Source organism: Erigeron canadensis, chromosome 1 (assembly GCF_010389155.1).
Source record: "Erigeron canadensis isolate Cc75 chromosome 1, C_canadensis_v1, whole genome shotgun sequence".
NCBI classification, from domain to species: domain Eukaryota; kingdom Viridiplantae; phylum Streptophyta; class Magnoliopsida; order Asterales; family Asteraceae; genus Erigeron; species Erigeron canadensis.
In genome coordinates this window covers 58,176,649-58,188,762 of record NC_057761.1, presented here as the reverse complement: position 1 = coordinate 58,188,762, position 12,114 = coordinate 58,176,649, and the positions used below count along the sequence as shown (strand labels likewise).

General features: G+C 34.3%; 2 protein-coding genes across 3 annotated transcripts; both read left to right on the top strand.

The window, feature by feature from the left end:
* The first annotated feature begins 1,163 nt into the window (after positions 1-1,163).
* Positions 1,164-6,762, top strand: LOC122581269 (uncharacterized protein YMR315W). Its single transcript, XM_043753462.1, has 12 exons — positions 1,164-1,455; positions 1,552-1,692; positions 2,807-2,855; positions 3,130-3,147; positions 3,350-3,465; positions 3,542-3,655; positions 4,689-4,739; positions 4,922-5,010; positions 5,478-5,538; positions 5,620-5,697; positions 6,184-6,294; positions 6,401-6,762. The coding sequence occupies exons 1-12, from the start codon at positions 1,330-1,332 to the stop codon at positions 6,530-6,532; spliced, it is 1,086 nt and encodes a 361-aa protein (XP_043609397.1). The 5' UTR covers positions 1,164-1,329; the 3' UTR covers positions 6,533-6,762.
* Positions 6,763-8,638: 1,876 nt separating this feature from the next.
* On the top strand, positions 8,639-11,514 carry LOC122609841 (ETHYLENE INSENSITIVE 3-like 3 protein). Of its 2 annotated transcripts, XM_043782791.1 has the most exons (3): positions 8,639-8,784; positions 8,930-10,805; positions 11,198-11,514. In XM_043782791.1, exon 2 carries the CDS (start codon positions 9,086-9,088, stop codon positions 10,784-10,786), a length of 1,701 nt encoding a protein of 566 aa, XP_043638726.1. In that variant the 5' UTR covers positions 8,639-8,784; positions 8,930-9,085; the 3' UTR covers positions 10,787-10,805; positions 11,198-11,514. The 2 variants fall into 2 exon arrangements, with proteins under 2 accessions (XP_043638726.1, XP_043638732.1); XM_043782797.1 differs by lacking the exon at positions 8,639-8,784 and having other exon boundaries at positions 8,866-10,805.
* Positions 11,515-12,114: the final 600 nt, after the last annotated feature.

Here is a 12,114-nt window from a genome sequence, read left to right as displayed (position 1 = left end):
AGGTCACTTTTGCACCTTATTGGCCGGATGTTACTTCGTTTTATTTGATCTTTGATACCGCTTAAAGATGCACGTTGGGTTATGTTTTAGTATTTGTTGAGTTGAAAACAAGAACAAAAATAGGTTGGTTCAAAAATGCTTAAAAACGTAGGCAGATAAGCACTTAAATGGAGTGTTGTAATAGTTAAGCCAATCTAAGAGGACAGTGACAATCTTCCCAATGGCTGGAGAATGATTTTATATCTTTACCTATCCCTGTGATCATATTTGCGTTTACTTTTGTTATCTGATAGGTGTCTGCCAATGTTAAAGTTAGATGGAAGAACAATCTTTCAAGCGGAATTGTGAAGGTCTTTTGTTATGGCATAGGGTGTATGTCGATCTTAAAAAGAAAGACATGACCTTTAAATTGACTGTTGTGGCACTGGCACAGTACTACATACCTACCTGCAGAATTCATATGGGGGATACATTAGCGTTCCATAGAGTTACTAAGTTAGAAGCTTTTGGGAACGAGAGTGGGACGATGCTTGGAATTTTTGTGCCTAAATATCGTGAAGGGCCTGAAGAACATGAGGTGCATGTTTGTGTGAATCTTCAAAATTTGTAGTAAATAAGAAAATACAAATACGTGCCACATGTGCTTTTACAAAATGTTTATTAACTACGCGAAGTCATAATATTACCGGATTACATTTCACGAGCTATTCACATTCCTTTAGCCTACATAGTGATTGTCATAGTGGTTTTCATTGCACCATTATCTACTTCGAACTCTAAAATTGTAGAGGAATACTGTCATCAACATACCAAGACTACATGTTCAAATACATCACGGCAACTAAAAAAAAGAATGATATTTTTAAAGCCGTATCGGAAACTTCTCATATGTACATTACTTCTCGACATGCATCATAGATGTTTTTACCTAGCCGTGCATCGCACGGGGATGCACTCTATTATAAAAGTAAATGCTTATAGACACCATGTTAAAAAAAACGAAACCAAAGACAAACATGTAGCGTTAAAAAAATGATTATCAAGCCGTGCATCGCACGGGGCTTCTCTCTAGTATATTAAGATTAAGATTTTTATAAAATATTTTTAAGTGTGTCATAAGTTCCGGGGTGTTATAAATAAAGAAAATATACAGTAAATAAATAGGGGTGGTGTAGGGTGTAGACAGGCAGTAGAGAGCGTCTATTTTCCAGAAATCCTTGCGACTTCTGTGTCTCCTGTACAAACAAACATCGCCATCATCATCCTGAAGATTTATACTTTGATTTATTTAACATCACCTTTTTAAGAAAAGTAATTGTGAGTGAAAAAATGGGTCATCCACCAGTTGGGATCGCGATAATAGGTGCCGGAATATTCGTGAAATCTCAGTATCTTCCCAGGCTGGCCGAGATCTCCAACCTCGTCCTTCTCAAAGCTATTTGGAGCCGTTCTCAGGTAATTAATTTCTTCTTTTTAATTAGCATTTCGAAATGTGCAAATATAACATCTTCTGGTTATTATGTAAATGTTTTTTATGATTGTCATATGTAGAAATCCTCAAATGAGGCTGTTGACATTGCTCAGAAAGTATTTCCAAATGTGGAGTGTAAGTATGGAGATGATGGGCTTGATCAAATTATTCGAGATCCCGATATTGTCGGTGTCATTGTTGCTCTTGCTGGCCAAATTCAGGTCACTTTATATCTGTGTGTAATTATATATAGGAACTTGAAATATCATGCTATGATTCAAATTAGTCCAGTTTGTAATTTATATGTACTAGTTGCGCTGCTTTACATGCTGTAGGTCTCGAGTTCGAGACATGAGAAATACATTTAAAGGAATATCACAAATAAAGTCCTTCAGTGAAGCAGGTTTGAGTCCTGCAGAGGGGGTAGGGTTTTATCCCAATTAAATGTCGTGCCTTCGGACGGTTTAGTTGGGGGTTTCTCCTCCTACTAGGTATCGAGGGTGAGGGGGCTCTCTAGCGCGGACCCGGTTAAGACAACGTAAGCTAGATCCCTTGTTGCGAGCAAATGATCCACACCTTTCATAAAAAAAAATATGTACTATATATAAAGAAAGAGTAGTGATAACCATCTAAAAGCGTCAGCAAGGAAACTGAAGTCGAACTATTAATTTTAGCTGCATAATTTGGAAAATGTTATGTGAAATGGCTTATTTAGAGCTTCAGGTTTGTGTAAAGTATGTTTATAGGGATTTTGATCTTCTGATAAAGAATAAAGGAAACAATACTTATTACTGTGACATACTATCGGGAAAGGGGCAGAAATTTTACATCTGATAAAATTATCTTTAGGTAGTCTGTTTTTTATAATTTGGCAGATGGATGGAACATATGATTTATCTAGGCATCTTGTATACGGGACTAAATAAACATAGTTGATCTATTTAAGTGTGACCAGACATAAAGAAAACTTTCCCATCTTGCCTCTTGACCTCATCACTTGCAGCACAAAGCCAACCAGGAGAATCTGATATAACATGAGTTTGTTTATAGAGATCAGTTATTAACAGGACTTCTTAATTTAGTAAAAGAAGATCTTGGTGATTGTCAAAATTGCCACTTCTAATAAGTATATCTGTAATTATTTTGGCCTATGATAACTACCGGAATAAGCATATGAGCTGACAAAGTGAACATCTGAAAATGTGTGTAAGGCAAATCATATCGTATTCGTTTAAAACTTTAGTTGGATATATATAGTATATAGAACTCCAGCATATTTATCTAAAATTTTATAAATAAACGAATTTTTTGTACTTATCTCTACGTTTCATGCAGGTTGATATGTCATTAAAGCTTCTGAAGGCAGGAAAGCATGTTCTTCAAGGTAATCCTTTTTAGAACTTTGGAAAATAATTTAACATAGATTCAGCCATCCAGTTTCAGAGAGTATATACGTGATTTTGTTGATATACGGTTTACGGTCTCTTGGCAGTTGGCAGTATGTTTGTTACTTGCATAGTTGCATCATGAGCTGTAAACTAAATAACTAATAATGCCTTACTTGTTTTGTTCATTGTTTCAACTTTCTTGTAAGAAACTGATTACTCTTATTTTTTTGCTTCTTTGCATATTTTGTCACTGGAATTGGGGATCTATAGAGAAACCAGCTGCTTCTTGTAAGTGAGAACCCGCTTCAGAAAATTGGTTCTGTGGAAGATAAAATTAAAAACGTTTCTGCCGAATGATATTAATACACTGTAATTCTATGTTTCTTTATTTCTCTAATAAATATATTTAGTCAATAACTCTATTATAGTGTGCATGCTACACCTATGTTATGCTATTAGTCCTCAAGAATCTTCATGATTTATCCTGAAGCCATCAGTGAAGTGGAAACTGCATTATCAAGCTATATTTCTCTCTACAACAATCCATCTGATCAACCCATATGGGCTGTTGCAGAAAATTACCGATTTGAGCCTGCCTTTGTAGAGGTACTTCCATCTTGCATAATTGGTTCTAATCTACTTCATGATTATCTTGATGGAGCACTAATTTTCTAAATCACAGAGCAGTAAGTTGGTGTCTGAAATTGGAAAGATGATGAGCGTTCAAGTAATCATCGAAGGATCAATGAACAGTTCAAATCCTTACTTCTCAAGTTCATGGAGGCGCAACTTTACTGTAAGACATAGTAAACCTAATAGATAGTACCTTTATTTCGAAAGGCTACCACATCATTGTACAAAACCAAAAAGGAACTGGGATCGCAACAGTAGGGAATTCTGTTTCACTATGTCCTAAAATTGGGTACAGTCGGGGGTAGGCTCATTCCAGATCGCTTCGGGTGCGATGTACCATATAATTTGGTATGGTGTACCATATATTTTGGTACGGTGAACCAATAAATAGTAATATTAGTTTCCTATGTTTATGAATTTACAAGTCACAATAATACTTCATCAATGTATTAAGATTAATATTGAATAATGTGTTTTAATACTTAAATAAACATTCTACAAGCATACTAAAAACAAAAATGCAATATAGAAATGTGTACACAGTTCACTGTGTACGCGGTTTGCACTTTGCTTTAGTTTTACAGTATGCACTTTAATTACTTTTTACTCCCATTAATGGGTATCATAAATATATAGGAGTGTATTATTTTAGCTATGTACAAAAAATCTATTTAATCATTTTCCATGGTGACTGTCAAACTTTACAAGAATACACTATTTTCACATAAAAATCGCCAAATCAAATACGTTTGGAATTCGATTTTAAGGAACCAAAATCGCATATCCAGGAAGTCCTGTTTATTGTTTTGTAAAGTTTTGAAATTTAGGAAGTTATGTAGCGGTGGTAATTTTGACCCATTTACTCTTAAATGGGTGAATTCTGGTTGTCTATTTATTTCAAATTGACCAAATCGATGAATTATAAACAAAATGTAGCTAAAAGTGGAACCTTCAAACAGATTGAAATTCGCACGGAATCTATTTTAGTGGATGCTACCTTGAACCTCCTAAATTATTTCAATTCAAAGGATTGGATTATTAGTTTAACAGTACTATTTTGTAATGATAAAGATGCATTTAAAATTATAATATTGATGGGCACTTTGTATTTTCAGTATGATATTACCTTGAGTCATCTAGTTATAAGTTTTGTTGAATGCGAAGTTGCTAACTCTCTATTTCAACATATGTGGCAGGGAGGATTCATTCTAGACATGGGTGTACATTACATCGCAGGTTTAAGAATGGTAAGTATCTCATATTTTTTTTCTTATATTTTTAAATTTTTATCTACATGAAGTTTAGACAAGTTTTTACATATAATGTTAGAGCTATATCTCATTCCATGAAATTCCAAAGACCTACAAAATGAGTGTAGTCATATATATAAGACAAAAATACTAATACCGGTGCTTATCTGCTTAATCAGCTTGTTGGATGCGAGGTAGCTTCAGTTTCAGCTACGACATCTCATATGGATACAACTCTGCCCCCACCAGATACCATATCTTCTTTATTGTAAGTCAAAACACGTACTACATAAGGGTTTCCTTTGAAACGGGCCATCAATTAGTACAAGCGGATAGTGGCCGGGGTCTGTCCCTCATTTTGAACCTTTTTAGTTTCTATTTATCAATTTATTAATAAGTAAAGACATATCTCTAAAAATTCTTCTAACTAGGGAATGAGATAAAGAAAGAGAGTTAGGGTATTAGACATGTCAAATTCTAGTGGAAATAGGAGGAAATATCATATTCTTTATGAATATTAATAAGGTACTTGAGATTACGAAGAGTACATTATTACATAAACAACTTAAATCAATGAATAAGCACCCAAATTGAACTCGGGCTAATTATTTGACCCGTTTGAGATATGAAACAACCCAAATTGCCCTCAAAAGGCCAACACTTCTTTCTTACGATATTAATTTTTCCTTTAAAGTTCCATTCTAAAGAAAAATTGTTTCTTTAATGCATATGTAGTCAACTGGAGAACGGGTGTTCTGGAGTATTTGTGATGTTGGTATCCTCGAAATCACCAAAGGTTCTGCTTTTTCATTCTACCATTTTATTTTGTATATCATTTAATTGTAGTCACAAATCAATGTTGTTGTACCTACTACAGATTGTGTGGCGAGTTGCTGGTTTGAATGGGACAGTGCAAGTTGAACGAGGAAACAAAGATGGACGACATGGTTATGTGGTAATATAGAATTGGTCGTTTGTGACTTTGTACCTTTAGGAAATAATTGGAGGCGAGGAAATGGGAGGGGGTGGGTTGAGTAACTGGTTCAGGTGCTTGAGGCGAGGAAATGGGAGGGGGTGGGTTGAGTAACTGGTTTAGGGGCTCTTTAGTACAAGTCTAGACTTGCTGGTCGCGCCCTGCCAACATCTTTTACTTGGAAATATAAGTGATTAATGTATTACATTGAACATTCTATTTTCAGTAAGCATATGAAACCACTGTAGGTGACTTACAACCCATTTTGTCCCAGTCAATCCATTTAACCCGTTTCCAATTTACCTAAAGCTTTAAAATGTTGCCCGTTGACCCGTTGAAGATAAAAATACAATTAAGCCGACCTATGCTAATGGGTTAAATTTGTCGCCTGTAAATTAAGTCAACCTTGCATGAATGTTAGAGTTTCACATACTAATTGACATCTTCAATTATTGGCTTTTTCTGCAGGTCACTCTTTTTACTGCCAATGGAGAAATAAAAAGTACCTTCTATTCATTCGCAGGGGTGACCGAAGAACTGAAAGCATTTTTAAGTGACATATCAAGGGCCACCCTTGAGGTACTTTTGGTCTGATATTATGGGAGGCCTCACTTTCAACAGTTAGATATCTAATATTAAATCCACTAATATCTGCTCCCAATTTTATACATGTTAACTTGTGTAGCACAAGGGTTGTAAGATTGAAGCTGAAGCTCGATGCTCGTATGTTGAAGGTGCTCGAGATGTTGCAGTTCTGGATGCAATGCTTGAATCTGGAATGAATCAAGGAGCCTCAATCAAGGTGAAAAAGTTTTAAGCATACGGTATGGGGATCCTGTGATCCAACTTTTGTAGTATCCATTCAATGAATTCAATGCACCAGCATCCGGAAATAGGATAGTATTTGATTGTGATTTTTGTGTCCCAAAGTGTACCTGTTGACCCGTATGTCACTTATATTGCAAGTATTTGATTGTGATTTTTGTGTCCCAAAGTGTACCTGTTTACCCGTATGTCACTTATATTGCAACTATTTGATACTTAAAATGTTATGTGTGTATTATCAAATATAAAACAATCTCAGATGTGTGTGCTACTGTGCTTGACCCTTGAGTTGAATTTATATATACTTAGTTTGACCTCCCGAAGCTGAGTAACTTTCAACATTTGACTTGCTCGATGTTGACCGTGGAAGTTGAACATTTTCATTGGGTGCCAAACATGTATAAAAATTTTTGTTTACCATATGCATGACACTTCTACAAAAACATACTCGTGCAACATATTTACATGTTTACTTAATTACGTAACATTATTATAATTTTTCAAGTCAAATATGCATCGAGTACAAGTATAAAAATTACTTTATTTTTAACAATACATATTTTGTGTAACGGAAAAAGAAGTAACTACATACAAATATTCAATTTGTTATATTTTGTTAGGATACAAAAGAATCAAGTATTAAAATTACTTTATATCTAACTTGATAACTATACATATTTTAATTTTTACATTTTATGTTTGTGGACAACTTTTGTGTAACGGGAAAAGAAGCAACTACATACAAATATTCAATTTGTTTTATTTTGTTAGGATACAAAGAATCAAGTAATTGACCAATAAAGTTAGGAAATCTCGGAAGGTGAATCTATTTAGCCTTTTCGACATCCGACGAGCCGTCCATATATTCTTCGGCTTTGATACTTTTGGTCATAAAATATTTCAAACTTTATAGGGGATTACGATGCGATATACAAAAAGGTCTTTCTAATTTCTATACTAAATAGTATTTCGCTTATAATTTATAACTTATTTTAATAACAAAAATAATAATAATGATAATGATTAATTGATTATAAGTAGAATTAGAAAATATATCCATAGTTCTATACTCCCTTATAAAACAAATCACTTTTTTTCGCGTCTTTTAACTTTCAGCCTTTTAAATACCTATATTACCCATCTCTTCTATTAACTAATTTAAATATGAGAAAAATGAGTATAAGGTTGTTATGCACCCAACTTAGGTGAAAAACCCTCATATACCAATATTTTAATATTTTGAATAAATGCTTGTCAAACTTGATTTTTATGATATAAAAAAAGGTATATGATGGGTTTTTCACCCAACTTAGATGTTTAACAAGCTCATATTTCCTTCCCCTTTAAATATACCTATGATGTTCTTAGGGTATATTTTTGAGTTTTGTTTTAAAAGGAAAGAAAAAGATTGTAAAGGATTTTAAAAATATTTGGGTTTTTGAGTTTTATTTAAGGGAAGAAGAGAAAAGAATGAAAAAGATTTGGAAAGAGAATTTTATAGAATTTGTTAAAGATATTTTCCTCCCACTTTTGGGATGATTTGGAAGGAAGGAAACTCTATCCCTTCTCTTCCATTCATCCCTCTTCTCTTCTTTCCCCATCCTTTACATATAAACTCAAGAACACAGGCTTAATGAAATTAATCACTTTTACATTACTCCATTACTTTTAAATTAACAAACATATCACTAGATCAACAACACCGAGTCACCCTTAAATTACGCTTGTAATTGTTAAAGATTATTTTATACCCTTAAATTACGCTTGTAATTGTTAAAGATTATTTTATTAAAAGAGTATTTTATTAATGTTTTATTGATATCCTTTGAACTACAAATTGTAAAATCCCTACTCTTATATTTTTCTTTGTTTTATGTTGGAAACTATTTATAGAAGCAAATCTCATTTTCTCATGTAGGATATCTTCAAATTTTATTGAATTGTTGTGTAGATCGTTGCCTGTTATCTTTTTGACCCCTTTATGCTGACTTCTGGCCCAGATACGTTGTACCCACACAAATACAATAAACAAAACAATAGATACACAAAATCACAAATTAAAATGCTTCTCCGCATCTTCCATTAATTTATCATTTATTTGATAAATATATATAAATAAATAAATTACTTCTTTTTACCCTCATTTGCTCATCTTTATTCTCCACCATAGGGTGTTTCAAGAATATATCAGATACAAATAATTGTTACTGTTTTTTCAAGATTTTGCTGCTCAATTGATTCCAGGTTAGGGTTTATGCAACACCCATATCTTCATTATTCTTAATTTTTTGTTATTTGTTTTTTTGATTTTTTCAATAAATGATTATGGTGTAAAAAGATTTGAACTTTATTTGATATTTCAACTATTGGGAATATGGGTTTTGTGCAGAGTTATAATCTGATGAATTAGGTAATTATTACGAGTATTTGATTGAAAAATTGTGAGAATTGATTTGGGGAATTAAAGTGCGCACCAAGTGTTTGATGAAATTCCTGTAAGAACAAGTTTTTAGAATTTATTAGGGTTTTTTAGGTTTTGATAGGAATGGATGATTTTATGGTTGATACGAATGGATTGGGCGATAATTCGGATATTGAAGGTGATGATTTAAGGTGTGAGAATATAGCAGAAAAAGATGTTAGTGATGAGGAAATTGAAGCTGAGGATTTGGAAAGACGGATGTGGAAGGACCGGATTAAGCTTAAGAGACTTAAAGAGAAACAAAAAGTTTTAGCACAACAAGCCGCCGAAAAGCAAAAGGCGAAGCAGACGACTGATCAGGCTCGTAGGAAAAAGATGTCTAGGGCTCAAGATGGTATTTTGAAGTATATGTTGAAGCTTATGGAAGTCTGCAAAGCTCGTGGTTTTGTTTATGGGATCGTTCCTGAAAAGGGTAAGCCTGTTAGTGGCTCATCAGATAATTTACGGGCTTGGTGGAAGGAGAAGGTTAAGTTTGACAAGAACGGGCCTGCAGCCATTGTTAAATATGATAGTGATTGTGTATCTAAAGGACAAGGAATTGGATGTCAGAGTGGGAACCCAAATAGTATTCTCCAAGATTTACAGGATGCTACATTAGGCTCCCTTTTGTCGTCTTTAATGCAACACTGTGATCCGCCTCAGAGGAAGTTTCCATTAGAGAAGGGTATCCCACCACCATGGTGGCCAACTGGTGGTGAAGATTGGTGGAACAAATTAGGGCTTCCAAAGGGTCAGTCTCCACCTTATAAAAAGCCTCATGATTTAAAGAAGATGTGGAAAGTTGGGGTTTTAACCGCTGTTATAAAACATATGTCTCCCAATATTGCTAAGATTAGAAGGTTGGTCCGACAGTCAAAATGTTTACAAGACAAGATGACTGCTAAAGAGAGTTCCATTTGGTTAGCAGTTTTGAGCCGAGAGGAAGCTTTGATACTACAATCAAGTGGTGACAATTTTGGTTCAGGGATAACTGAGACACCTTCTGGTAATGGTGTTGATAAAAACCGACCTTCAAATAGCTATGATAGTGATTATGATGTTGACGGTCTTGAAGATGGACGTGCCTCAGTTTCATCCAAAGACCGTGAAGCACCACCACGTATTAATGATAAAAAGCAAACACAGTTGGAAAGAAAGAAGAGAAAACGAGAGCCTAGAAAGCCTTCTCAACAACAAGTCATATTATTTGAGCCACAAGATGCACCACCTGATAATAACCATTCCGATTTGCCATTAACCGTTTACCCGATCCAAGAAAGCATTCAAGAAAACCATACATCGACAGGTGTCATGCCTATGTTGGTCGACACTAGCATCCATCAGATACCAAGAAATGAGCTGCAAAACTCCTCTAACCTTTCACCAAACATGTTATTATATCAACCAGTTCAAGAATCAGATTATAGACCAACTGGGGTGCACAATGTATCTCAAAGTTCCGAGTTGCAGCCTCATTTTCCTTACAACCTTTTTACTCCTCCAATTGAAGGACAGCAGCTCATGCACCAGCCCATTCATGAGTTCCAAAGTGTAAATCCTAATGCAATTGTGGGTGAAGGTCTGCCAAATCTTGAAAAAGATGCATATCATAATGAGCATGAGGGAGCGCTTGATAACCAGTTTGAATCATCAATCAATAGCATGCCCCTGGATTACGGAGACTTCACTAGTCTTTTCCCTTTTGGGATGGATGGAATGACGTCACTGGATACAGATTTTGATTCAATGGTTGATGCTGACCTCATGCAGTACTTTGGAGCATAAGTTTGTTCTATGGTTAATGGTAAGTCTTACCTAATATATCCTTTTGTTTAGAGGTGTGACTTTATACGTAATGGGTCAGTCCGGGCTATGTTATGTCTCTAACAGACTAAAAGTTCAGAAAATTTAGCTTGAATTTTTAGCTAGGGAATTTCGAATAAGTCCAAAGTTGCTCAACCAATATTTCTCATGGATAAAATTTTGAAACCATTTTATTAAAAGTTCAATAATATTATTGAAAAACTATAATTCAAGAAATGATGTAATTCCTAAAAAAGTGTTTTAGGTCATCTTGACCTAAATAAAATACTACATGATTTGACCCAGTAGTCACTCCACCCATTTTGCCACCTTTTCTTGTGTTCTTCAGACTATATTATGTTCAAGAACTTATATATGTTTACTTGGATGCAGGTGTGAGGTATATGCAAAGATAACAAGTATGGCATTATTTAAGCTGATCTTTTTGACAAGAATGTAAGTTTATAGACTATAGTTTTTTTTTTCCTTTTTGCTGATTTTGGTTCAAAAATAATTATGATACTGAACAACGCACATGATCTTGCATGTAAAGTGAATGTTCCGTTGATTTTTTTTTCCCTTTTTTTTTCTTCATTTCATTCATAAAATTTAGTGGTGTTACCATGTTGTTCTTTAGACACGTGTAAGTATTGTTTTCTGCTTTTTATGTAGTTGATTTGTCGGGAAGTTTAAGCTCTAGTTCGAGTTAACTTTGGGTCTCTCGACTATTTAACTCACATATGCGAGTATTAGAATAGATGTTACTTAGGTCTTAAATGAATTCCACCTCGTGAACATGTACAACTGCTGGTAAAGCATTTCATTGTGATGATCTTATGAAGAACAAAAGATCATCAGAATGACAATCTCTTTTCTTTTTATGTGTTGTTAGCCATTATATGTGTATTTAGAAACTTTTTCGGATCTCAGCTTATATAGCACCTTTTTCATGTGAAAATGTTATTGGACGATGGGATTGTTTGCAGGCACTCAGGCAGGCCTATTCATGATCGTTGAAACATGTCTAAGGTGCCTTTTTGTATTTTAAGTTCACGGGGGTGGTTGGTTATTTGATTCAAATCTTGCGATTAGAACTTAGAAGGTTCTCAAATGCTAGGATCTGGATTACAATTCAATTACTATCATGTGTTTGATTGGCAAATGATATTCAAAACTTTTGGAAAGGATCTCATCAGAAACATTTACTATAAAACAAATTTACAGTGAATAAATTACAATCCACCTAAGAAACGACAACACTGACAACATTATACAGGAGATTATATTTTATCTAACACCCGTTGAGGAAA